Source organism: Coffea eugenioides, chromosome 6, assembly GCF_003713205.1.
Source record: "Coffea eugenioides isolate CCC68of chromosome 6, Ceug_1.0, whole genome shotgun sequence".
In the NCBI taxonomy this organism is placed as follows: Eukaryota; Viridiplantae; Streptophyta; class Magnoliopsida; order Gentianales; family Rubiaceae; genus Coffea; species Coffea eugenioides.
In genome coordinates this window covers 42477589-42505191 of record NC_040040.1, presented here as the reverse complement: position 1 = coordinate 42505191, position 27603 = coordinate 42477589, and the positions used below count along the sequence as shown (strand labels likewise).

General features: G+C 36.6%; 5 protein-coding genes across 9 annotated transcripts; 4 read left to right on the top strand and 1 right to left on the bottom strand.

Annotated features, from left to right (window-relative positions):
* The first annotated feature begins 2649 nt into the window (after positions 1-2649).
* On the top strand, positions 2650-4047 carry LOC113774189. Its single transcript, XM_027318755.1, has one exon. It carries the CDS (start codon positions 2650-2652, stop codon positions 4045-4047), a length of 1398 nt encoding a protein of 465 aa, XP_027174556.1.
* Positions 4048-4116: 69 nt separating this feature from the next.
* LOC113774188 (ATP-dependent DNA helicase PIF2-like) lies at positions 4117-5215 on the top strand. The gene is made up of 2 exons (XM_027318753.1): positions 4117-4943; positions 5029-5215. The coding sequence occupies exons 1-2, from the start codon at positions 4117-4119 to the stop codon at positions 5213-5215; spliced, it is 1014 nt and encodes a 337-aa protein (XP_027174554.1).
* An 84-nt stretch (positions 5216-5299) lies between these two features.
* On the top strand, positions 5300-5740 carry LOC113774187 (ATP-dependent DNA helicase RRM3-like). Its single transcript, XM_027318752.1, has one exon. The coding sequence runs from the start codon at positions 5300-5302 to the stop codon at positions 5738-5740; it is 441 nt and encodes a 146-aa protein (XP_027174553.1).
* Positions 5741-5858: 118 nt separating this feature from the next.
* LOC113774186 (replication protein A 70 kDa DNA-binding subunit-like) lies at positions 5859-8163 on the top strand. Its single transcript, XM_027318751.1, has 10 exons — positions 5859-6002; positions 6099-6369; positions 6452-6548; positions 6657-6781; positions 6881-6959; positions 7057-7186; positions 7274-7425; positions 7528-7648; positions 7721-7949; positions 8036-8163. The coding sequence occupies exons 1-10, from the start codon at positions 5859-5861 to the stop codon at positions 8161-8163; spliced, it is 1476 nt and encodes a 491-aa protein (XP_027174552.1).
* Positions 8164-13318: 5155 nt separating this feature from the next.
* LOC113775463 lies at positions 13319-27603 on the bottom strand. Of its 5 annotated transcripts, none has more exons than XM_027320357.1 (8): positions 27329-27603; positions 24838-25036; positions 20179-20294; positions 19501-19620; positions 19334-19412; positions 18662-18748; positions 16500-16562; positions 13319-13801 (listed from the first exon to the last, which is right to left on the bottom strand). In XM_027320357.1, the coding sequence occupies exons 3-8, from the start codon at positions 20232-20234 to the stop codon at positions 13724-13726; spliced, it is 483 nt and encodes a 160-aa protein (XP_027176158.1). In that variant the 5' UTR covers positions 20235-20294; positions 24838-25036; positions 27329-27603; the 3' UTR covers positions 13319-13723. The 5 variants fall into 5 exon arrangements, with proteins under 5 accessions (XP_027176158.1, XP_027176157.1, XP_027176159.1 ...); XM_027320356.1 differs by having other exon boundaries at positions 27362-27603; XM_027320358.1 differs by lacking the exon at positions 27329-27603 and adding an exon at positions 26808-26860.

Here is a 27603-nt window from a genome sequence, read left to right as displayed (position 1 = left end):
GTATGTAGTAATCAGATGGATAGAAATGCTATGCGGCGCAAAAAATATGCGGAGATGTCGCCTACAAAGAAAGCCAAACTCCTGTGCTCTCGGAGAGAAGCGAGAGCAGCGAAGAAAACTGAAAAAACTTTACCTGTTCGTGTTCGCAAGGTTCCTTTAGGCTATGTGGAATCTGGTGTGTCGTTTCCAAATGCCGGTTGTATGCCGTGCCATGGTGCAGATCAAACGCCTGTTCACTCCCAATCGTTGGGAAACACAGATGTTGTGTTTCGTGCTGATAATACCTTTGCGGTTGGTGAAGGATTAGAATTCATGTCCGAACAACTACCTTGTCCCTTTGGTTGTTCTTCTTCTTCCTCCTTTAACAGAACAATTCCTGTCCATAAGACGCCTCCTACTACAGGTATATCAACATTTCTGATCATCCGATCCCTAGGGCCGTTTAGCTCCCCCTCTAAGGCGTCGTTTAACCTTATTCATCTCTATTGGCTGACATTACTTCCTTTGTACCTCTCAAAACGCATCTGCCTCTGTTCATAACTGCAGATCTCCCATTCCGTAATAGCCTCGCGCCAGTAAAATATCAGAGATCGTCTAATGGTGCAGACCCAAAAAAAATCCCCATTCATTCTACTGATTACCAAGTCAGTGCTGCATCAAGTGAAGGAGGCCCTAAGAACGTACTACCCCTTTCCCCTGAAAATGAACACTTGATGAACAATGAACATTCTGAAATTATGCTGGGCTTATTTTCCTTGAATTCAACTCTTATCAACTCTGAACAACCGGTTCAGCCACATCTTGCTTGTAAAAGTAATTCTTTCCCTGCTACACTTTCGGATTCTGTTTTACCCCCTCCTTACACAGGTACTGCCTTACCTTGGCATATTCATTGTCTTTGTATCATTGCTGAGCTTCTTCGACCAGGCTGTAAATAATGGATACTCATGTTTATAGCTTGTTTCTGAGAACCTTTGCCCTTTCTCCACTGTGTCCCTTTAAGGGACTTTGGACTATTCTTTATAGCTTACTCAGTCCTGCAATCCACAGGCATTCCTGGAAAGGATGTCGTCAGGTGTGAACCAGCAGCTGGTCATTTGGAGATGGGAGGCGGTGAAGTAAATCCTTCTGCTGCTCCATCTTTTAGTCGACCTCGTACCAAGAAACGCAATACTTCTGAAACTGTAGCCAACCAGAAATCAGGTTGCCGTCAGTTTCTAATCTCCCTTGGCCGGTTGGCTACCTTATATTCTTATTTACTTATATATCCATCCAACGCTAATAGAGACACTCGTATGCAAAATAAAACTCCAGCGATGGAACGAACACCTTCAGCTTCATATCTATCTCGTCTTGCCAATAGTCCTTCCGCATCTCTGGTGCTACCAGATGCTCCTGATTGTCAGCATTGTGGAGCGAAGAGGTTCCATTTGGAGCCTCCTACCTTTTGCTGCTCGGGAGGAGAAATCTCTATCGTCGCTCCTCCAATGCCTTATGATCTGAAACGTTTGTTCATTGGCAACGATGAAGAGAGTGCTCATTTCAGAAACAATGTGCGTACTTATAACAACAACCTTGGCTTTACAACTTTTGCTGTGAAGTATGACTCTGAGCTAACAAAGAACACAAAAGGTGTTTATACCTTTCGCGTTCAAGGCCAGGTCTACCACTTCCTTGATGGCCTTATTCACTTGGACGATAAACCATCTGGCATCCAATTATATTTCTTTGACACTAATAAAGAATTAGCAAAGAGGCTTGGTAACTCTGATAAACTGCGCGAAAACACTTTAAGATTGCTTATGCGCGTTCTTTCTGATAATCCTTATACTCGCTTCTTTAAAAGCCTTAGGGATGTTCCGAACATAGACAATCTGAACATTGTCCTTAATTGTTATCCTTCACTTGACCAGCGCGTGTATAATCTTCCCTCTGCCTCGCAAGTAGCAGCTATATGGACTGAAAGTGAAGATCAGTCATCCGATAGGCGCGCTCATATTCAGGTCTATTCTCGCTCAGCTGGTAGCCATAGAATCCAGCATTATTATGGTTGTTATGACCCTTTACAGTACCCTCTCCTTTTCCCCCGTGGTGAGTGTGGCTGGTACCATGGAATTAAGAGACTTCACAAAAGGAAAAGAGGAGGGGACTCCTGTGAGGGCGATATTACCCTTGATCCAGCTTCAGTTAACTCCTCATCAGAGTTAATTGATTTAGAACAGAGAGGCAAGTACATTTGTCCCTTTTTATAAGCTACTTAATCCAGCCATTGCATTATATCATCTAATCCCGTACAAACTATTTTTCATCTTTTTAGCTGCTGATCGAGGCAAAACAGAGGGTGATACTGTATCGGTTAGGGAGTACTACTGTTATAGGTTTCAAATAAGAGATGATGATGAGTCAATGTTGTTACACACCCTTAGATTGCTACAACAGTTTTCGGTTGATGGTTATGTGAAGATAGAAACATCTAGGCTTGACTTCCATAGACATCGGTAGAACAAAATACGCTCCGAAATTCTTCAAGGAGTTCTTGATAGTGTTTCTATTGGCCAAACTGCTGGTTCTAAAGTTGGTCGTAAGGTTATCTTGCCAGGTTCCTTTATAGGTGGGCCAAGGGATATGCGTCGTCGCTACCTTGATGCGATGGCGCTGGTTCAAAAGTACGGGAAGCCAGACATTTTCCTTACAATGACATGTAATCCAGCGTGGAAGGAGATTCAAGAGAACTTGAAATACCATGAAAAATCACAAGATCGGCCAGACCTTCTAGCTAGAGTTTTTAGAGCCAAGTTTAAAATGCTTAAAGCAGAAATCCTGAATAAGCAAATCTTTGGTGAAGTTGCAGCGTGTGTTTATGTGATTGAGTTTCAGAAGCGGGGATTTCCTCATGCCCATTTATTATTGATCTTAAAACCTGGTCATAAACTACTTAACCCGGAGTCATATGACAAAATAGTTTGTGCTGAGCTGCCCGACAAAGATCGCTATCCTCACTTGTATTCTCTTGTTATCAAACATATGATCCATGGCCCTTGTGGGACCATGGATAAATCTTGCCCTTGCATAAGAGATGGAACCTGTAAAAATCGCTATCCAAAGAACTTTTGTGCTCAAACGACCCATGGTGAGGATACTTATCCATATTACAGAAGAAGAGATGACGGCAAGAGTATCAGAGTTCGCAGATTTACTCTTGACAATAGGTGGGTTGTGCCATATAACCCTTACCTACTTGCTTTATTTGATTGCCACATCAACGTGGAAATCTGTTCGACTCTTAAACTCGTGAAGTACTTGTATAAGTATGTTTTCAAAGGACATGATCTGGTGAGCTTTAAGATTATTTCTTGTGAATCAGTCAATGATGTTGATGAAATAAGAGACTTTCAGAAAGGTAGATGGGTTTCACCTCCGGAAGCTTTTTGGCGCATTTATGAATTCAAACTCAGTGAAATGACTCCAGCAGTTTACACTCTTCAAGTTCACCTTCCAGACCAGCAATTTGTTTCCTTCGACAAGCATTCTGACCTGTTGCAATTACTGAGCAAAGTTGATTTTTCTAAAACAATGTTAACTCAGTTTTTCCACATGAACAGAACAAATCAAAGAGCACAAACCCTGAAATGCTTCTATAGAGATTTCCCTGAACATTTTGTCTGGTCTCCCAAATATAAAGAGTGGACTGAACGAAAGCGTAGAAAAGTCATTGGCCGGATGGTGACTGTTAGTCCGAAAGAAGGAGAGAGGTATTATTTGAGGTTGCTTTTAACTCACATTGCTGGACCGACGCCTTTTGAAGCCCTTTTGTCTGTTAACGGACAGAGATTAGCTTCGTTTAGAGAGTCCGCTTTAGCTCTCGGCCTTCTGCAGTCTGATGCGTACATAGAGGACACACTTCAGGAAGCAGTGGCGTTTCAAATGCCGTCCTCATTGCGTCTATTGTTTGCCACTCTCCTTGTGTACTGTTCTCCCACGAATCCTAGGTTGCTTTGGGAGAACTTTGAACTCGACCTTTCTGCCGACTACCATCACCGGCAGTAGTTCCATGGACTTTCTTCTCTTGAAATTAAAAGAAAGGCCCTGCAGGATATAAACAGTTCGCTCGAACAAATGGGCAAAAGTCTTGCTGAATTTCACTTTGTCTCCGATGAATTTACCTCCAGTTACACTGAAAGGCTAACAAAGGAGATTGAAAGTGAAAAAAGCTTAATCGTAGAACCTGAGGATCTATTGTTGTCTCACAAGTTGAACCTTGAACAAAAACATGCCTATGATCTGATCCTGAAAGCATGTTTTTCCTTACAAGGACAAGCTTTCTTCGTTGATGGCCCCGGCGGGACCGGTAAAACTTTTTTATATCGGTCACTCCTCGCCACCTTGCGCTCACAGAACCATGTTGCAATTGCAGTGGCAACATCTGGAATTGCAGCATCAATCCTTCCCGGAGGAAGGATAGCTCACTCGAGATTCAAGATACCGCTTGATTTCTCGAAAACTAAGACTTGTCAACTTAGTAAACAAAGCTCGGCTTCAAAACTCCTTTCTGAATCTACGCTTATTTTGTGGGATGAAGCTTCCATGGCTAAGCGGGAAACAATTGAAGCATTTGACGAATTGCTAAAAGATTTAATGGATTCAGATTTGCCTTTTGGAGGAAAGGTAGTTGTTTTCGGCGGCGATTTCCGGCAAACTCTGCCAATCATTGAGCAAGCAACTAAGGAAGTTCTCATAGAATCGACCTTCCCCGTTTCTCCCCTGTGGTCTCAACTACACAAAATCAGGCTCACAGAAAACATGCGAGCTATGTTTGATCCAGCCTTTTCTCAATTCCTTTTAAGGGTGGGAGAGGGGAGAGAACCTGTCGACGATCAGGGCGAGATAACTTTATCCCCAGATATAGTTATTCCTTATGTAGATAAAGAGCTGTCTTTAAACAGGTTAGCTAGCCACATGTAATCAAATTCAGCCATTTTTATAGTTATTCCTTCTATTACCATTATTAATGAATATTCTTATATACAGGTTAGTAGAAAGTGTTTTTCCAGATTTGAACCTCTATACCCATGATCCTTATAACCTGATAAATAGGTGCATCATTGCTCCTAAAAATAGCTCTGTCGACGAACTCAATGAATTGATGATTAAGAGCTTTCCTAGAAACCTTCAGACTTACATTAGCTCAGACAAGACTGTTGATCAGCGGCACTAAAGTGATTATGAGGACTTCCTCAATTCGCAAAATCCTAAAAGTCTCCCTCCTCATAGGTTGCTGTTGAAGAAAAACTGTCCACTAATGCTTCTAAGAAATTTAAACCCAGCTGAAGGTCTGTGCAATGGAACAAGGTTGACATGCAGAGATCTTGGACAGCACACAATTTCTGCCGAGATTGTTTTTGGCCATCACCGAGGAAAAACAGTTTTTATTCCAAGGATACCTCTTCGGTCGCCTGACAACGACAAAAATGGGATTCCATTCGTACGAACACAGTTTCCTGTCTGCCTTTGCTTCGCCTTGACCATCAATAAATCGCAGGGTCAAACCCTTGACTACGTCGGAATCTATCTACGAGAACCAGTTTTTTCTCATGGACAGTTGTATGTTGCTCTGTCCAGAGCTAGGACTGCCGCTAAAGTCAAAATTCTTCTTGTTCCTGGAACATTTGAAGGCACAAAAGTAGATTGCAAGACTCGGAATGTTGTCTTTCATGAAATTTTTAGATTAACGCAGGAATAGATCATTTTCTACTGGAATTATGCTACAACAAGGTGTTATTTAGCTTTTTAATTCTTAGATGCTGTGTTCTTGGATATTTTATTCCTTTCACTTACGCAGCAACTTATGTGTTTATAGGATGGCTAACTTGCTGCCAATGCGAGATATTGTGCCTCATATGACAAATTGGAGTTGCGACATCACTGTTCAAGAAAGGCAGCAGATTACAAGTTCAATGGGAATACCAACAAGAAAGCAAAAGTTTGTTTTCTATGATTCAGAAGTTAGTCAGAACTGATGCTCTGTTTTAAAAGTAATAGTTTAAGTAGGCTGTTCATTTGCTTTCTTAATCCTGTGTTTCTTTCGCCGCTTTAAATAGGGATCGAGAGTCGAAGGAATCATCTTCAATGATGACATTCCTAGAATGAGCCAGATCTTGCAGATTTATAAAAAGTATAGAATCTCCAATGCTGAAGTCAGACCTATACCGTCAAAGTTCCAGACATCTGACCTTACAGTTCAATGGGTGATCAGTAGCAGGACTGTCATTGACAAAATTCCTGATGGTGATGAAGTCATGCCTGTGAAATTCTGCTATTCAAAGTTTACTGATTTAGTTCAGTACATGGATGACAAAACTAAATCAGTGGGTTAGTCCTTCAATACTTTACTCTTAATATGTTTACATCTCAGCCAACTTTTTTATAATCAGCTTCTCTGTGTTATTCATAGACGTGCTGGGAGTCGTGATTAGTGCACTTGAGAGGAAAACAGTTACTAAAAACTCAAGGCAATCGGATGTTCAAAAGTTTGTTCTGCTTAATGAAGAGTAAGGCCTTTAAACTTCAGCTTAGCCAAAACTTCACGCTACACCTCCTACTCTTTCTTTACAACCATTTTTCCAGTCTGTGACTCTTAGTTTTAATCCCAACTACAGATCACAGACAGTCCTATTGTCTCTATGGGATAGCTTTCTAGCCAATAAGGGAGAGGACATGCTATCTAAACTTCACAGCTATCCTGTGATAATTGCTCGCAGAGTCAAAGTGAATAACTATAATGGTTTGCTCCCAACATTTATTTTTTCCATTATTTACGTTTATTCTCCTATAGTCGCCTGCACCGCCTGTAAATCTTTCTCCATTTTTTTTCAATATATAGGAGTCGCACTTGGTATTTGGTTTGATTCAACGATTCTTGTTGATCCGCCTATACAAGAAGCAATAGAACTCAAGAACTGGTACAATATATTTACAGTCATCATTCTGTACATAGTTTAGATCGCAATGCTGTCCTGCCTTCCAGTTATAACATTTTTAATGTCTCCTATGGCCCAGGGCCTTGAGGAACACTGATCTGATTAAAGAGATTGTTGAAAAAAAGGCCTATATTAAATATAATCCACAGCTGTCATTGAAATCAGACCAAAAAACAACTTGGATTTGTAACATAACTTCGTCACAAAAGGTCTGTAACCAACAAATGTTTACCTCCTTTCGTGCTTTTCCTCATGTATGAACAATTTTTCCAGACTCATGCTTGCTGGTCTTTCAGACTATATGGGTGAAGGCGCAGATCTCTTTCGAACACATCTTCCAAAAATATTGGTACATGAGCTATAAAAACTGTTGCCGAGCTACAGCAGCAGGCCATGAAGTTGTGTTTACGTGTAACTCGTGCAAAGAGAAGCATCCTGCAGTTCCTAGGTACTAAATAATATACGTTTGCTATATTGCTTTCTGTTCGCAGTTATCTAATACTGATCGAGTCAATAAATGCCTCCCTGCATACTGTGTACCCCTTTTCAGATGCCGCTTTGATGTTGATTTAACTGATAGCACTGGTGTGATACCAGCTTCATTATTTGGCGAATTGGCAGAGAAGCTATTGACATTTAATGCGCTGGAAGCAATGCAACATTTTAATGAGGTTCTTACCTCGTAAGTCTTAATACTAAAGATATTATACAATTTTTACTCTTGTTCTTTGTTTTCTTGACAGAATGTTGAGCTGCCGCTAGAGTTTGTCCACAATGAGCTAAAATCAAAAACCTTTCTGCTACACATCAAACCTGTGCAAACACAGTTGGCCGATGCAAGACAGCGTTACACGATTATATACTACTCTGAAATTGATGACGCTACTGATTCTGGCCAGTTAGCAATGCAACCAAAAGATGGCTCTCCTTTTCCTACCAAAGAATCTGACACCATACAGTTGGGAACTCCAGGTAAAGGACCAAATACCTGATTTCTTTTCTACACTTGTCTGCTAAATTTATGCATATCATGACATTTCACAAATTTATGATCGCAGGAGAAAATAGTGCTCGTTCAAAGATTTGTGTTCGACTTTCTGATAGGTTTGATGAACCTCAAAACATTGAACTAGATGAGGATGAAAATGCAGAGTGCAGCTCTAGCAAGAAGCAAAAATTGAACTAGGTTGTTGCTGTGGCCTTTTGCATCCACCTGATCTTTAGATGCTAAGCTTAACCTGCTGTCCTCTATTTTCCCCAAAGTTTTTTGTGCAAACTTACAAGGCTTATTTAGGTGCTAATGAAAGATGTGTTTTTGTCCATGGATACCCCTTAAACTTCTTTTTGTTCTACTGGCTCTTGTCTTTGCTACTAAGCTGCAATCAGCAACAACTATGTATCTAGATTGGTGCTTTACAACTGTTATGTACTTGTTGCAGTGGCCTTTAAATTCAACCTCTGCTATGTTCAGTTTATTAATTGCCCTCCTGGTGGATGTGATATTTCTTGTGCATCAATTTTTCAGAATGCATTCCTCAGAACCTATTCAAGTCTTCCCCTAGACATAACTCTCTTATTAAATATCGCACCTGCTTTATCACCTGAACTTACTCTTCTTACCAGCTCAGGCTCGAGCATCTATTATCCGTAAAATATGTAGTTGCTCAGCCTTCAATAAATTTAAGCATAGACAACTTTTCCTTTTGGTCAACCTTAAATAAGTTTAAGAAAGACAGATATGACAGATCATTAAGCTGCTTGCTTGTGAAAAATGGGAGCCAGACTAAATATAAAAGCCTTGGGATCGTTTAAAAAAAACTGTTAGCCATCCATTCTTTATATATATCTGCTACTTAAATAGAATATACATCCCAAGCAATTCACTGCAACAAGTTAACTTTTCCACTCCTTTCCCCCGAGTTATCCCTACCGCTTGCCACTTTTCTTTGCCTGCGTATAGTTACATCTTTCCCGGTTTTTTCTGATTAAGTTCTCTAATTAGATCGATGGCAGAAGGATTATCTACCCATAGATTAACAGACAGCAGCGCAATGGCTTGTTGTTTTCTGCTTAAATGCAATCACAGAGGCGAGGTATAATCATTCATTCATGTGCTGGACAATGCATGTTAACGATATGCAACACATTTACATATATTCATTTAACATTTCCTGTTCTTATCTCTAAATACGCAGATTCTGCCAGCTGAATTCAAACAATTACTTAATCAGCACCGCCACAATACAATCATTCTGAGACATGGAATTCATAAATGGCCCGTTGTCGTCGGCGATCGTTCATTTGAAGAAGGTTGGGATGAATATTGCAATGAAAATATCACAACCAGACATGATATGCTGCTTCTACGCCATATCGGGGATCTTGTCTTCGATGTCATCCATTTTTCCGAGCTGCAAAAACAAATTTACCTATCGTGGACAGTTCCATTGCCAAATTTATCACTCTCTGGTGCTGACCATCCCCAAGGTCAGTTTATGCATCACTTTATATCATGCAGTTGCTTGTACCAAATTTCTTCCTAATTTATTATCTGCTAAATACCTTCTCATGGTGCAGATTCTGTGATACTTCAGCAGTCGGTTGCTTCATCAATAAAGCCCAATTTAGCCCAAAACCTCACTGACTCGGTTTCCTTCTACCAAACCTTTCATTCAGCAACTCCAAACACATTGGTAATCAATCCTTACCCTATTTCTTTCTCCTCCTCTTACTGCATTGCTATAAACAAACTCTATACATTATGTACTCGAATTTAACTTTCATCCATTTCCATTAGAAAATCCCCAGATTCGTCGATCACTTTGTTAATGAACAAAGAACTCCAGCGCTTCTCATTAGGACCGGAGAAAATCTTACAGAGATTGGTGTAAAAGGGAAAAAGCTAAAAAAAAATTGGAGAAACTTCGTTCTCCAACATCAGTTGCAGCACAATGAGATCCTTGTGTTTGTTCCAGAATCAACAACTACCTTCACAGTTTTAATATTTGATGATCGTGGAGTCGAGAGGATCTTTCCATGGTCTTGCATCTTCACAATTTTTTCTAATTGTCCTGCTTGTACCTAGATTAGGCAGCATGGTTTTCTCCGTAAACAAAATTTGCTTTTCTCTTGAAGCTTTTTATCAGACATGGTCGAATTTTTTTTCCCCTTCGAGCGCACTATACATTCCTACTAAATATAACTGCATTACAATGAATTTATGCATGCGGCAACTACATTTCAAATACCTAACATCAGCCTGTGCCGCTAATTTTCTTCACATACTAACCAATTAATTTTATTGACTCTGCCATGAAACTCAGCTTCAGAAACAGATTTCCACCTTTCCATACATCGACTGGTTAATTCGTTCTCCCCACAATAACCTCATTTAGAAGACATTTCCGTTCGCTGTGAAGAAACAATAAATTTCAATTGCGAGACATTTCCATAGAATAAAACAAATGCAAACTATTGAACAGCATCGGAGTCAATTCTTATTGTAAATTTAAAAACAGCAAAAATTATCAACCTTCCACAGGAAAATAGAAAAAAATAAATAACATTTGCTCATTGTTTAATCTTTTTAGATCTCACATTTACTTCTCCCAACACTTTGCCACGTCTCAACATGAAATAAAACCATCCTGATGAACTTCAATTTTACTCGCCTCAATTTTTCCTATTCGATCTTTTTCTCAACAACACGTTGAATGCAAACTTTTATTTACTCACGTTTTTTCCTTGCAACATTGCTTACTTCAAAGCTTAATCATTTTTTTACCAACTAACTCAGACGCAATACATATGATTTATGATATTTTCACTTGTAAATCTGGGCATTTTCTGGGCACCATGAAATTAACACCGCGCATCGCGCGGTGAGCCCCTCCTAGTCAGTAGTAAACAGTTTGGAAATTTGAGGTGTAGAATAATGAGTTGGAAGGTACAAAAATAAAGCATAAAACATTCATGCAAAGAAGCATGTTACTAAGGGTATGTTTGATAACATAAAAAAGTGCTGAATCTGAATTTTTTCAGACATTCAGATATTTTGAGTGTTTGATAAATGAAAATCTATTTGTTGAACTTGTTAAGCAGTGCTGAACCTGTGTGTATTTTTTTCAGCACCAGAATCCTAACTGAATGCTTAATTCTGATAAGAATCAATAGAGTTACTTCAACTACCTTATCTTATCTACCAAATCTACCCTTGTTTGTTAATTATATTCAAAATTCTTATTTAATTAAACAACCTAATATTCTCTATCGAACGATTTTTAGTTTCTCTTTTCTCCCTTTTTAATGACTTTCACATCTTCTACATACTTCTCATATAATATATTTCATCTTTTATATTAATTTGATTTAAAAATAAATATTGTCATTTTCATACCTAACAATTTTAAACTAATTAAATCATAGATTCTATTTCTTTTCTGAATGAAATGATATAAGGGCAAAATTATCAAATTAAACTTATTAAGCATTCAGTTATAAATATTTATCAAACAGTATAAATAGGTTTAGCATTAAAATTCAGACATTCTTATATTTTTTTCAGTGCTTAAAATTCAGCAAATTAATTGTTTCAGTATTCAGATTTCAGAATTCAAACTTCAGAATTCAGATTCAGTTTTATCAAACGGAACCTAAGCCAACAAGTAACTGAATAACTAATTAAACAGAAGAGCAATGCAGACAAGAGTTCACCAAGCAATAGGAAAAGGTGGAGCTGCAGACCTTGTATTCTCTGTTTTACAGAAATCACCAAGAAGGAAGCTATGAGAACAAACAAAATGAATAAAAGCTTTTGAGATTTAATCTGCATTGTCAAATGTGCCTTCATGTTTACTGTGGTCAAAAATTTCATCTAAAAAAGTAGTCAACGGTAAGTAAACCACTCCATTGATTCGTGGTCCAATCTATTGGTGAATGTATATTGACAGTACAAAGAACAATTGATCAAGTGGCTAAAATTTATACAAACGACAGCCTAACTCTTAGCAAATAATAAGCATCCAATCATAGCGAGTCATTGAAGGAAGTAAAGCAATGGCCTATGACTTGCAAATATTGTTTGAATTTTACCATTGCACAATCTAACGGTTACAAAAGGAAAGCAATTAACCACCAAATCCAACAGCCAAAAGTTAAGCAAGATATCAAAAATAGTTTAAAAAAGTGCTTTGTGATTAAATACGACTTAACTAAAAATGACAATTCTTAGACTGGTTGTTTCATTTTAATTATGCAAAATAGGTTATATACATCTTTCCTAGCACAACGCTTGTAGTCTTATTGCAAAAAGTATCGTTTTTTCATATTCCATTTTAAATATTTATTAGAGATATGATTTATACATCTTAATATTTTATAAGTTTTAACATATATTTTCCAATAAATATTAGACAAATAAAAACCTAAAAAATTACTTTCTAAACAAATAAATCTCATAACTAGCATATTTATTTTTATTTTTGTGCCATCAGTTAAATCATCTCTTACCCAGTCTTTCTGTATTATGGAAAATTTATCAATTTTTGGTATCTCTTCTTGTCACTTAATCTCAAAGAATAAGGAGAGTGTTTATAAAATTAAATAAAATTACAAATTGAAGCAGGCGATGCACTTATAAATGCTTTGTACATAATTAACCTAGCATTTAAACCCCTTCTCATGATGTTTCTACTCTCATTAGGAAAAAATATCAATTTTATTTTTTTATGTTCCATTAAAGTATAAATAGGTGATTATCTATATGACTATATCTTATGGAAGTTTGATAAGATTATTGCTTTTCTAACTCATTTTAGGAATATATTTTGACGGCTGGTTTTGATTATCGAGCAAGTTTTGATTGGTCATTGAGCAACTTATGACTTGTTCCACAATTTGCTCAATGACCTTGCAGTTTGAAGATATCATTGAGCTAAAACGGGGAACATGTTTTGCTTATAAAAAATGGAGGCTCCAATATGAATAGAAGAGTCGAGAAAAACATCAATTGTAACTAATAATAGTAGTGATTAGCGAATAAACGAACAAACAGAAGTGAATAGTTTCGCAAGAAGTGGGCAATGCAACTTTATCATTTTACATCCTCCTTGCGTTTCTTTACAATAGATACAAATTATTTGCTATTTCACTCCAATGTCATGCAATTTTTAGAGCATGCTTTTGGTACTAAAATTTCGAACTGCCAATTCACTTAATCCAATATTATATATTTTGCTTTTGGTTGATCCCTACTAAATCAGGTAAAAAATGAGCTCCAATGGCAAAGCACACTGGTACAGTAAGGCATGCTTATAATATTTTACCTTGACTAGTATGGAACAAATCAAAAGCAAAGATTAAATTCTCAAAACGCGTGAAAGATTCAAAATTTCCAGCGGCTAAAACATTAAATCCTACATGAAGGAAGAGCACCTCGTCCTCTTGTACTTCCTGGTTTTGCAACTAAAACATTGGGGTAACAAAGAAGCAGTGCTTTACGTACTGGATTGATGTTTGTCAAGTACTTAAACCATCTGAAAGCCAAATTCAGGACTTATATATCCTTAGCAAATCAAGTACACTCCAAATTCTTCCCCAGAAAAATTAAACGCCAGAAGAGTTCCAAGTTCAGAAGCCATATCCTACTGCAGTTGGAGTATATACATAAAGCTGAACCAGTAAAGTTTCACCTAGGACCAGAATGCTGTATGCCATGGCGCTTGGAAAAAGCTGAACTCAGTAAAGTTTCACCTAGGACCAGAATGATGTATGCTATGGCGCTTGAAAAATTCTCTGAAACCATAGGTGCTGACATCATAGTTGAACTGCGAATGCAAACAAAGACTTGATCAAACAACAATTCGTCACGAGAGAACGAGAGATAGAGAGAGAGATTTACACTAACGACTATCAAACTTAAGATAAGGCTAACTTAAGGTAGAAAACAGGGATTTACAGTTTAACACCTATTCAGATTGAAAGAAAGTGATGAGTTCCACATTCAAGATACAAAAGGCTAAGGATGATAAAAGTACATAAAAAGATTCAGAAGGTGAAAAATCCAATCTGTTACAAACAGCAATCAAGATTGAGTTTCAGATGGTAAAACATACTGGAAAGAAATTGAATTCTATAGAATGAGGATTATAACATAGACATTTGGCTAATGTCATATACGGTACCACTGTAAACAAATGTTTACATGGGCAAGGCTTTGGTCTTCACCACATATCCAATAGCATTTAACATGTGATTATGTGTTGAGCTCTTGACAATGATCTCTTTTACACTGATGACGTCTATAAGGTTGATCAACAGACATAACCAGATCTATCATAACCTGAAGACATTCCATATAAAACTAGTACGCATTATACTTCAGTTGTATTTGTTATGAAAATTTTCCAACTCAACAGAATAAGAAAATTCAACTTACTTGGCTCATGAATGAAAGTACAATTTAAGCAGTTAAAAAATCTGTTTAAAAACTAATAAGAATGCATCAGGTCCTTCACTTCCAACAGACTTAAAAAGCCATCAAGATGTCCCATTTTAGTTATGACAATGCGATGCTTTAGACAAGTATCTTAGTATGTTCTCTTTTCATGGGAAACAATGAAGCCCAGGAAGTATAGTTCATTGGGCATGAGCTGCATGCTAGAGCGTAAACACACAACATCACCTCAAGTTCTCCATCCAGATTCCAGAGCATATCTATTTGTGTTCTTCTTGCCTAAATCCCTTCACAACAGACGTCAGAAACATAACACCTCCAAAATGTTGTTGCTAACAACTAGGCCAACTTAGGGACTTGTAATCGTTGAGTATCAACTAAAGGTTAATTATAGTGGAAGATTTTGACAGCATCATGAGAAGGCATATATGCTGCAGCTCCCAGTTGATCCAATTTCAGATGCCACAATAAAAGGTAAAGATGCTTGTCACTGCTTCACTCTTCATCAATTTTCAATCTGGTGAAAAAGATCTAATTGATGGGCAAAGCCCATATAAAACTAGCATATGTAGCTTCAGAGGCATTAAGTTTGTCCTTCTCACTACATTCTACAGAGAAAAACAACAAAACACTATCAAGTGATACGCAAACCCCAATTTTTTTTACGAAGAATCCTCTTACATAATGAAATATGATTGTGAAATAAACCCAAAAACATCACATTTTGTGAATTGACCACTGCTGACTACCTTGATTTTCAATTTTCTTCATCTTTGACAAGATAATTTCAGCAATTCTACAGTAGCAAGCATCAGTAGGAGAAGGAGAAGAATCAAAGAATGGCAAATTTCCAAACTCACTAGCTTGTATATGGACCAGCTATGCTCTTGGAGATTCTTACTTTTCCACAAGGCTCGGAAAACTTTGCTTAATACTGTGTATTTTCATGTAATAACCAAATAGCAAGTAAAATTTGCGTCAATTAACTGATGACGCATCACTAGTTTGGAAAAAAAGCTCTCTAGCAGCTCTCGAACACCAATACTTTTACAGCTCTTGCTTACGTAATTGTTTTTAAGACTCTTTAACCATTACTACCATAAAAACAAATAAAAGAAAGTTCCTGGCACAGCCCTGATACTTACACAAAACATGCCTATGGTCTTCAAATACGCTTAAAGAGTAACAAACAATCAGAACTTACGTACTTGAATTCTCAAAAGGCTACCTCGCATATGTGAGATCCAAACAACTTAGATATGTATAGCTTTATTGAGAAAAATTGTTTACCAAGAAGAACTACATTCACTAGCATGTCAATGGGGAGGGTTTTGTGCCGACCCAATCCAGTTCCATCATAGTTTCATAACTCTTAGTTCAAATTCTCAAACACAGACCTTACCAAGAACCAGACCTTGTAAGAGAATTATGGGTTGCGAGGGATCTGGTTTTGTACAATATAGACCCAGACCCAGAGCCTACCTACGCCCTTATATGTTCATGTAAACTTGTGCAGGCTTGTAGGTGCCCACACATATAATAAGCAACATATGTTACATGATGCGTATACATGAGACAAGTTGCTAGAATCACTCATTAAGAGATTTTCTAGGTTTTCTGTTTTCTTAGGTAAGCTTTGAAACTCACTAGTAAAAGAACAGAACTGTAATTATTTAGTTATTCACAACTACCATAAAGGAAAATCTTCTGTACCACGTATAAGAACTTGGTTTAGATCAGGACATACTGAGCACAGAATAGTGTTCATCACAAAGTTGGTCATCCAGTGAGACAGACATATGACATCCAAACTACAGAATTTAAAGTGCACAAGAAAATTATGGGCGACTTGTAAAATAGTGAACCACTTTGAGCCAGTATGATAACAAGCAACAGTTCAGATCCTGGGTGACACTCTAATGCAATTTAAGCTATCATCAAGTAAAGCTTCTTTCTAGAAGCCACTATATGAAAAAATAAAAAGAAGAAAAGACATTGAGATCTTAGAGAAAGGATAAGAGAACATAGCACGAAAGACTGCCGCAAGTCCATAAAGACTCAAAACTTACAGGTAAAACTTGCACAGAGTATTTTGTAATATTTGGATCAGCAACCCTTCCATGATTAATTGCCTGGTTCAAAAGACAAAGATAGAGCTTAATGAGGCACGTAATTGTCAGCTGCACATAGCCCAAATCTTAGATTAATTGACTTGGACTTACAAAATAGGAATAAGCATCCTACCCTGCTCGGGTCCACAATACTACCAAAAGTTCTTACTCAAAACAAATGGGAAAAAGAAAGCATCATGAAACTACCTTCTCTTGAAGAAAGAAAGAATCTGTCTACCTAAATCCACAAGTAAGAAAGAGATAAGGAAAGGAAAACGCCTCAAATACCAAATAGCTGACATATCCTCGATAATACACCCAAAATGAAATTATTCCACATACAATAAACAAGATTTAAGGTTATTACAATTCCAGAGCAGATCAGGAAAGTTGACCCCATATTGATCACACACTTGACTCCATTTTCTGAAATTTTTGCTGGTAGGTGGATATATGAGGACAGGAGACCAAATATTTATGCTATCCTCTATTCCTTGATAACAAATAAATAATTTCAAGGGAAAAAAAAAAGAAATAATTTTTAGATTAACAGTCATAGGTATGTTTTCAGTATTGAAAAAGTTCAAAAAATTTCAAGGTGGCAATGGAACAGATACTCTTGATTTTTGTAATAGACCAAGTACTCCCATTAGTATCAACAGATAATCTTATTTTTTTGTAAAAGTTCTCATTAATATCAGAGTCCATGTTTGATTAACATCAAACTCTTTGTTGCCATGAATGCATATATAGGAAGCAAAACTGGGTTTCCCAATACAGCTGAATTTTCTACAGGAATGATTAACTACTTAAGCAAAATAAAATAATGGCTCTGTATGGATTCCTAGTTTTTGGAAGAGGGTAGGGGAAGGAGGACAGAGGGGGAAAGAGGAGGACAGAGGGTGGAGGGAGGAAGTGGCGGTCCTTTGCGGTGTTAGTGAGGGGTGGGGGTGGCGGTGGAGGGAGCTGGCAGAGAGGAGTGAAGGGTGGCTGGGAGGCTGAGGTAGGGAGGAAGAAGATGTTTTGAAATTATAAAAACATCCCCAAAAAATTTTAACTTCTTAAAACACCCTATCATATAATTGTACAGTAAAGTTTTTGAGATACAATGCTATAGCATGGCTCCTAAAAAAACATCTAATCCAAACGGACCCAATAATTTCAAGAGGTAAACAATGATCAGATTTGTCATTACCATTTTTAGGTATGTTTATGGTAATTCAAAGAAAAATTAAATCAAACAGATAATACTGATTTTTGTAAGATTTCAAAAATTCCCTTTAACGTCAACTAGATAATCTTGCTTTTTGTAAGAATACAAGTATTCATCATCACATGTTTGACTCAGCATCAAATTATTTGTCATTGTGAAGGTATTGACACAAAAAAACAAACTGGGTTTCCAAATATAGCTAAAGTTTCATTGGAACCCTAAAATCATATGCATAGGGACACTCAAAACAGACAGCTTTGTTGAAGTTTCTTCTTTGCATTAAAAAATCCAGGCAATCAGGTACAAAGATAGTTATATACTCACTTCTACTCAAACAATGAGGTTGCATACCACAGCTTATTATAACTTTGTTACAGTCAAAGTGTCGGCAACTCGAACTAAGTATAGACTAAAACCTTAAAATTTTATCAATCTTATCATGATAACTAGCTCAAAATACACCACACAGTTAAAAAGAATTTTAACCCTTCATCTTTGCTTGAATTAGCCAGGAAAGCATTACCTGATGAATTTTATGGCAAGTGTTCTGCACTTTCAAGCTTCAACCAATTTCATTTCATGTACACTGACAAATGAATTGCATTTCTCACTTATCCATCAACCAGACTTGCAATGTTCTCATTACTACATTCAGCCAGAAGTCATTCTCTATTACATCGCACTTAAGTACTTGTACACATGAAAGACCTTTAATAGGATGTGGGATTAGAGGAGTATGGGCACATTATCAATTCCACAAAAACATTCTACAAAACTAGAAAGACAAATTGCTCCATCAGACGTTCAAAAAATTTGGCATGACATTATAAAGAATATAATAATAATAGTCAATTAATGTACATGTAAAGCAAACCACAAAAAGATATGGTTTTCAGGTTACACTTACTTGTTCAGGACTATGAAATATCTCAATAAATGGATATTCCGTCTTCTGGCGAGATATACAAAAACCAGGATACTTTGGGCACTCAACCTGTTATAGCGAAGATATTTCCAGCACAGAACCAAATTAGTGAGATGGCCGAATATTCTCAATACAGGGAATTCTTCCTAAATGTAAATTCAAATGTAAATTCAATGATCGGCGATGTACATTGGCAAAATTTATCTCAGTTATACAGCTATTAGCACTAAGATAGTTATAAACCATGTAAGCATCCAGGTGTAGGCACACTAATATATACGCCTGTGGTGAAGCATTCTCGTATGAAAACCGACGTAATGAATGCACAATAACCTTCACATGCATGAAAAGAAGGTGGCTTCAGCTATATTCCAGCATTGAGGAAAGTGAAATGCGAAAACTAACAACTTCTATGGAATACTACTTCTGGAAAACAAAAATTTTGCTCTTGAGAAACATGAAGAATTGTTTGTGGACCTATTGTTCCCCTTCTAAATGTTTAATTGGCAATAAGGAGAGGCATCACATTTTCGATTCATCACATTATACAGCTTATATTTCTACCAAGCACCCAAAAAACATGTGTCACGTCTAACCAAACATCCCAATTAGGAAGACGACGAGTGCAAAATAAAGCATCTAGAAGTGACTTACACGCAAAAATTTTACATGAGGATAGAAGTTGACTGCTGCTTCCTCAAGAACTTTGTCAAGATGCTTTGTAAGGTTACATCTGCATAAATTAGAAATGCATGACTTGAGTATATAGGTTCATGAGCAAGACAAACAGTCAAGGAAAAGAGAACAAAATGCAAAATTACTTGATGGTAAATGCAACAACCACAGGGTAACCTTGATGAAGAAGCTGGACAAACTCCCGCTCTGAAGTAAAACGAATAACCCTTGATGGCCCAAGATCCTTTGGATATCCAGTATAATACCTTCAAAACCCAATTAGGCAAAAGAATGTAAATAAGAAACAAGATAAGGGTAAAGAAAATCTCTAACTGGAAAGTCAGGGAGCTAGGACAAGAAGTAAATAGGTTAAAAATTTTTGCTTTGCAATCACACTGGGCTATAGTTTGGCATTAATTTCAAGGATTTAGCCATTCCAAAAAATTAAAACAAAAAAGGCATTTATGTTTTTCAAAAGTGGTCCAACACCAATGCATAGAGAGTTGATAGTCATGAAAATTATATGGCAAAGCAAAAGATACACCTCAGACACAACAATTACTTTCAATGGACCTAAGTCCAACTGCTATGAAGGATGGTCGCATTTCCAAAGTGACTATTTCTCCAATAAATGCATGTTGAATCAAGAAAATCTTCCTAACAATAATTGAAACCAATATGAAGTAACATAGCAGGAAAAAAAAATGAATATGATACCAACTCTTGCAATATGAAAATTCATTCTTACTGTTCCACTACAATTAGTTTGCCATACTAAAAGTAGAAGTGTACAAATCAACGCAGTCAAAAAATACACTACACACCTGCAAGTTGCACGGAGATTAAGCATCATTTTGTCGAAAAAGGAAGGCTCCTCCATTGCAAAGGCAATAAAACAATGTAGCTTGAGTTTTGCCTTTTCTCAGCCTTTCTGCTAATACTATTATAGTTTTAAAAAAATGGCAGAACAAAAAATGGTCAGATTCATCTATTTGAAGAGCGCAAGATATTTAAATCAACATAAGACTTGCATCCTCTTGATCAAGTCTAATCAAACTAAAGCAGTTGGTAAACCAAAACTTTAAGTGAAAATATGAATAAAGAAGAAAAGATAGCCCAAGAATCCTAGTTTAAGAATAAAAACTCGAAGTAATAGTTTTTCTAGATGTATGCATGCCCACTTGCATGACACGAGAGGGTAGAATTTAGCTTATATCATGCAGAGAACTTTGTGACCCAAAAACTAGCATTACAAAAGCACGTCTCAAAACAATGCTTTCCACCCCACAAGAACCATAATTCACCTCTGCAACTGATCAATTTACCCTCACACCCAACAAATAGCTCATGTATCAAAATACTCCACTTGTTGCATGTGCAAACGGTGAAGCTTAGTGATCAAAAGTCAAGTTCAGGCTAGTGTATCTATTAGTTGTCCACAAGGAAAAAAAAATATATTCCACTCAAAAATTATAATTTGGTAGCCAATCTTATACACACAAATTACCAAAAATAGGAAAATCCAAATCTCAAGACATAACATTGGGGGGAGGATTGGGTTGGGTAGTACGATGGAAGGAGTTGTAAGTAGTAGGTCCTGGGTTCAACACCTCCCACTTAAGGTTGGGAAAAAATCCTGTAACATTGCAAGGTTGACTCCAGGGAAAAAAGATTTTACCAATAAAAAATTGCTAATGTACCACTATGAGAATTAAATAGATAAACTTTCACTTAGGCAAAACTTCACCAACAACTCAAACACACCAAACACCTCAAGAGAAAAGTTGCATAAATTTCAAAAACTGGACAGAGGTCTCTATGGTCTCCTCTTTATTCAAGCAATGATAAACCAAAGTGCAGCATTTGAATAGATTAACAATATCTCTTTTGTGACAGCAATTAAAAGTTTATGGCAAGTATACTTACTCAAAAGGTGAAAATCATTTATTAACACATTAGAATACTCCAAAATTTTGACTGCTGAATTAGTTATAGTCAATATTCACAAAGTACATTACATAATGGACCACCCTCACACTGTCACACCCCCATTTTTTAATAAATGAGAATAAAATGGTATTTCAGATTTTTGGTTTATTCAATGAAAAAGAGAAAAACGATATAGGGTGAAGAATAAGAAACGGAAGACAAAGTAAAATTAATACTCCCTCCATCCCATTAAAAATGTCATACTTTCTATTTTGATTCGTCCCAAAATGCTTGTCACTTGCCAAAAATGGTTGTGAACTTTATGAATAATTTCCAATGCTTACCCCTATCTCACATGACCAAAAGGTAAGTGTTATTAGGGTCAGAAAGTCTTCCATCAAGACTTGCAACTTTGTTGTTAAGTTGATTGATATGCACGCACCAACGATTTTGAAATGATTGCCTTCCGTGTCTTCTCGCTCTAAATCCAAGTAGAATAAGTCATATGCCAGCCAAAAAATATGTGGGCCCCGCTGTCATGTTTTGTCAATCCATTGTCCACCTTTCGTGTTCAAACGAAGGGCAAAATGGAAAACGTGGATGAATTCTTCAAAAGTCAGACACTGTTGATAATAAGTTGGAGCAGTGGGTTCTACAATATGATCTACGCACGGAATGAACAACTGCTCTTTAGCTGTGAGAATAGAAAAGAACTATCTAAACTTGCAACTTAGTCCCTCGGATTTTTCTTGTTTCCTACTTTGGTCCCATGCTGAGGTTTAGATGCTTTCTCATTAATCCTCTGGAGTATATTTCTTCGAAGTTTTAATTAAATCCGTAAGTTGAAAAAGTGAAATGTAATTTAATTGAATTGCAACTGAGAATTAATTTGCCATTTTTCGAACCGCATTAGTTTAATTAGCTTCGTTAGCCTTGGTTCTCTTCTAGAACTAATGTGAGTGCAATGTGGTACATGGAATTGTGTAGCTTGTATTGCTTGCTTTTGTTTATTTACTCATGTTCATCATTGTAGAATGTTGCAACTGTTCCAGTACACATTCTTCTAGTCTACAAGCTGTCATACTTCTATTTCTTGTTCAAGGGCTTTTTTCTTATTTCTTTTATATATTTGTGTTTATTTTTTTACCTTTTTTTTTTTATAAAACTAAAGTTCCAGAATGACAAAAAAAAAACCCTTAAACTTCTCAATTACTCCCTCCGTCCCGAAAAGTTTCACTTTTCGGGACTCCAACTTATTATCAACAGTGTCCGACTTTTGAAGAATTCATCCACGTTTTCCATTTTGCCCTTCGTTTGAACACGAAAGGTGGACAATGGATTGACAAAACATGACAGCGGGGCATATGACTTATTCTAGTTGGATTTAGAGCGTGAAGACACTGAAGGCAATCATTTCAAAATCGTTGGTGCGTGCATATCAATCAACTTAACAACAAAGTTGCAAGTCTTGATGGAAGACTTTCTAGCCCTAATAACACTTACCTTTTGGTCATGTGAGATAGGGGTAAGCATTGGAAATTATTCATAAAGTTCACAACCATTTTTGGCAAGTGACAAGCATTTTGGGACAAATCAAAATGGAAAGTATGACATTTTTAATGGGATGGAGGGAGTATTAATTTTACTTTGTCTTCCGTTTCTTATTCTTCACCCTGTATCCTTTTTCTCTTTTTCATTGAATAAACCAAAAATCTGAAATACCATTTTATTCTCATTTATTAAAAAATGGGGGTGTGATAGTGTGAGGGTGGTCCATTATGTAATGTACTTTGTGAATATTGACTATAACTAATTCAGCAATCAAATTTTTGAGTATTGTAATGTGTTAATAAATTATTTTCACCTTTTGAGTAAATATACTTGCCATAAACTTTTAATTGCTGTCACAAAACAGATATTGTTAATCTATTCAAATGCTGCACTTTGGTTTATCATTGCTTGAATAAAGAGGAGACCATAGAGACCTCTGTCCAGTTTTTGAAATTTATGCAGCTTTTCTCTTGAGGTGTTTGGTGTGTTTGAGTTGTTGGTGAAGTTGTGCCTAAGTGAAATTTTATCTATTTAATTCTCATAGTGGTACATTAGCAGTTTTTATTGGTAAAATCTTTTTTCCCCGGAGTCAACCTTGCAATGTTACGGGATTTTTTTCCAATCTTAAGTGGGAGGTGTTGAACCCAGGACCTGCTACTTACAACCCCTTCCACCTTACTACCCAACCCAACCCTCCCCCCAATGTTATGTTTTGAGATTTGGATTTTCCTATTTTCAGTAATTTGTGTGTATAAGATTGGCTACCAAATTATAATTTTAGAGTGGAATATAGTTTTTATTTTCTTGTGGACAACTAATAGATACACTAGCCTGAACTTGACTTTGATCACTAAGCTTCACATCTAGGCAAAGCTTGTTTTGAACTACTTAAAATAATTATACCTTTTTTTTCCAAGCTGTAAGCAGTTTCAACATGTTCTCAACAGCCTTTAGCTTCTGTTTACCCAGAAAAGGCAAATCCAAAGAGGCAACAGCGAGATGCCTTTTGAAACAGCTTCTCAGATTTTCAAAACTTCTAAAACAAAAACATGCTTTCATTCTTTTCATTAGATATTCAACAATGAACATTAAAGAGGCAAAAAAACCAAAAAAAATCTTGACTTCAATCCTGAATGACTAACTAAAAAAGAGAACATCTATGCAAAAGCTTCGAAGCAATTTGTTTCAAAAGCATATCCTACGAAGCACTTCTACCCTATTGCTAACATTTTGTTTATCTTTTCTTTCTAGACTTCCTTAATCTCGTAACGTTTTTCATTTCGCATAAAACAGTGTAGACTTGATTTCATTCCTCAAATACCTATAACAAAATAAAGCAAGGAATCATGGAATCTATTTAGTGAAAATTTTATCATTTATAAGTAAAATGAGCCCTAAATTACCACAATTAGTGAGATACTACATTCATTAGCAAATGTCGTACCTAAAGTATTTCTTTGCAATCATGAAACATCTAAAGCAAAACACTAATTAAATATCCAAACAAGGTTCTAATTTTTCCACCTTGAATTGACTCAAAATTACTTTTATTAGCAGCTGCAAAGGTTTTTATTTTTCATTTCTTAAGTCATTCAATTACAAGCAGCCTTTTTCCACAACATTTTGCTCCACAATTATAACATACAATTACCAAAATTAGCGAGATAATACATTCACTAAGAAATTTTGTACCCACAAACATTTAGGCAAGCAAATTAATTACAATCCAAACAAGGTACTAATTTTTCCATCTTGAATTGCCTCAAAATTATTCGCATTAGTAGCTCAATTTGCGAAGTTAATCAATTAGAATTAGCCTTTTTCTTAATTTTTTCAGTCAATGAAGACAATTAATCTTCTGCATTTCAATTAACAGCACTCAAAATTCAAAGAACAAACAAGGAAAAAACCTTAGCTTATTGAAGTAGAATTCTGTTTCATGAATAATCGCTATGCATTTACAAATTTGCAGAACTACTGATAAAGAAAACTGTGTTGCTTACCTCAGAGCGCTCGAGAAGCTTCAGCGAAGCTGATGTCTACGTGAAAATCGTCATCGTCGCTGTGGCCATGCTTTTCTTATCAGTCGCAGCAGTCTCCTAGAAATTCTGTGCTGTCTTGAATTTTCTTATTTTCGCTTAATAAGTACAGGCTATTGATTCTCTTTCAATGGCAGAGGAGGAGATTTTGTAACGATGGCATCTAAGAAGAAGAGGAAGAGGAAGAGTGGCTTTGTTAGTTAATAGGAGAAGAGGTGCTCTGTTTTGATTCTGTGAATGGGGTGGCCGGACCTGACTGAGGGATGAGGATTATAGGGTTTGACAATGATATCTATTTTGCAACTAAATCCCTGTATTTTGACTTTATTATCTTTTCAACAAGTAACTTAATCTCTTTACAATTTTACATTTTTTAAATATAATTTCATCCCCTGTGGATCTTTTCAACCTAATTACACATTTAATTAAATTTTTTTATTAAAATACACTTTATACCTATGTTTAGGCTAATCAACAGGTCGGATCTGGGTCAGAATTCATCATTCCGGACCCAGACCCGTCATATTATAGCCCATCCGGATCCGGCCCGTCTACCCGACAGGTCTTCTACTTTAACCCACCAAAGCCTGTTTTGCAACAACTTAAAAATTAAACCTATTTTGCAAAGAATTAAAAACGAAGCATGTCGTCTACACTGTGCAATAAATGACTTTGGGGACCAACTTTGGGGACTAAGACAATCTAGGGTCAGCTACGTTGACTTACAATCCATCCATGTTTAACATACTATACTACACTACTCTTAAGATAATAAGATATTAATTGCTTTACATCATGGTATTCTGATCAAGAATATACTGTTAGTAGCGATGTTTTAAAACCCGGACCGTTAATTGAACCGGTGAAGTGAAAGGGTCGAGGTTCAACAGGTCGGACCGGTTCAACCACGGTTCAATAAATAAATAAATAAATAACTATATATATACACACACACACACTCATACATACATACCTGTGCACAGAATAAAATATAAATGTTATACCATAATTAACATAAGAGCAATATTATAGTTATCTAACTTACATGTCCAATTGTCTAAATATTAGAATTAACAAAAAAATATAAGTCTAGAAAACACTCAAAAGGTCCAAACAAGTTCAATTTCTGAGGCTTCTACTTCTTCGTCATTCTAGGACAACAAGGCTTTAAAAAAAGCCACCTTGACAAGTCGTCACCACCATCCAAGACCATTATATGAATCACTGGCAAGTGATAAAAGTATAAAATTCATATTAATACCGTCAACCAATTCATAGTGCAAAAACCAGTCCATGATCACTAGAAGGAAACTAAAAATTGTAAAACATACTACAAAATCAACTAACCATCTGCATATCAAAAAAAAATGAACGAGACTATGTAAAAGGTTACTCAGCTCAAATTCAGATCCTTAATTCGTTGATAAGAGTCCCCTTAATTCATTGCGTATACTACATAATCCACCATTTTTTTAAAAGTCCCCTTAGATTGTGCTACTAAAACATCTGCCATGAGGCAATATTAAAGATCAGATAAACGAGGGAAAACAAAATATAAGAGTCAGAAAAAGAACAAAGATAACTTGCATGAATCAAGAATCTCAAAACGTTGCTTTCCAGCACCTTAATAGTCGTGGAGATAGAGGAAGGAGGTGGGGGGAAAGTTGAGCGGTAATTTCAGGGAAATTATACAAAGTTTGGAGTTTAAGATTCCACCATTACATGACAAGATGTAAGATATCCCACTGATTTCTCTCATACAGACGTGTATACGAAGGAAATTCCCAGGTCTTAGCATATTATCAGCAGTAGATGGCAGCCAATTAAATGGGGTTCATGCACATTAATCATATCCACGATACAGTGCCTAAGTAATTTATGGCTAGATGAATCTGTGGTGGTATCAAGTCTTATTTTTGTAGAATGTTCTGTACCTAATCATTTGCTTTAGATGATTAACTTAGCTCAACACGATCACTAAATCAGCAACCTTACTAGGCCCCATCAAGATCGACTTCTTATTTGAATAAAGTTTGTCACATCCTCATGATCAAGCAAGATAAACCCTGATCATGGTCAACAAATAAGTAATCATGCGTGCAATCATCCAATGATCCAATGACATAACCTTTGTACTCCAGGCTCCAGAGAACAAAGAAACTGAAACAGAGAACAGAGAACAAAACTGAATAGCTAGTCTCGAGATTATTCTAGTAAACTGAAACAGAGAACAAAACTACCCAACTAATAAAAATTTCACCGCTATTTTCCTCCATAAATTCCAACATTTTCCCGTCAAGATAATCTGGCAACTTATTTTTTGGGTAGTATTTAAAAATTTCAAAAAACCCAAAAATATAAGTACAGCAAGATCAGAAATATACTAACAAAATTAAAAAAAGAAAGAAATTGATGAGACATATATACAGAGGGCCGAAAAAGAAATTGATGATACATATAAACAGAGGGCCGAAGGGATCAAGTTTACTTGTTAAGATAGAACTTCGTGCTGAGCACCGACGGCAAATCGGCAAGTCCACAAGAGCAACCAAGCAGGAAGACCGAAGACGCCAAAGCCTGGAGTAGTTGACTGAGAAGCCAAGCAGTCGGCAAAAGGAGGAAGCCGAGCAGTCGGCGAAAGCAGCGGCAGCAACCAAGCAGGAAGACTGAAGACGGCGAGGAGGCGAAGAGCCGAAGACTGGAGTAGTGGAGTGAACTATGAAGAGTAGA

Coding starts and splice junctions, on each gene's coding strand:
- LOC113774187 (XM_027318752.1), top strand. CDS start 5,300: ATGCTTCTAAGAAATTTAAACCCAGCTGAAGGTCTGTGCAATGGAACA.
- LOC113774186 (XM_027318751.1), top strand. CDS start 5,859: ATGGCTAACTTGCTGCCAATGCGAGATATTGTGCCTCATATGACAAAT. Junction 6,003..6,098: donor TTGTTTTCTATGATTCAGAA/GTTAGTCAGAAC, acceptor CGCTTTAAATAG/GGATCGAGAGTCGAAGGAAT. Junction 6,549..6,656: donor TTTGTTCTGCTTAATGAAGA/GTAAGGCCTTTA, acceptor TCCCAACTACAG/ATCACAGACAGTCCTATTGT.
- LOC113775463 (XM_027320357.1), bottom strand. CDS start 20,234: ATGGAGGAGCCTTCCTTTTTCGACAAAATGATGCTTAATCTCCGTGCA. Junction 19,621..20,178: donor AATCTCCGTGCAACTTGCAG/GTGTGTAGTGTA, acceptor TGGGTTTTGAAG/GTATTATACTGGATATCCAA. Junction 13,802..16,499: donor ACTCTGTGCAAGTTTTACCT/GTAAGTTTTGAG, acceptor TTGCATTCGCAG/TTCAACTATGATGTCAGCAC.
- LOC113774188 (XM_027318753.1), top strand. CDS start 4,117: ATGGGCAAAAGTCTTGCTGAATTTCACTTTGTCTCCGATGAATTTACC. Junction 4,944..5,028: donor AAAGAGCTGTCTTTAAACAG/GTTAGCTAGCCA, acceptor TCTTATATACAG/GTTAGTAGAAAGTGTTTTTC.
- LOC113774189 (XM_027318755.1), top strand. CDS start 2,650: ATGGCGCTGGTTCAAAAGTACGGGAAGCCAGACATTTTCCTTACAATG.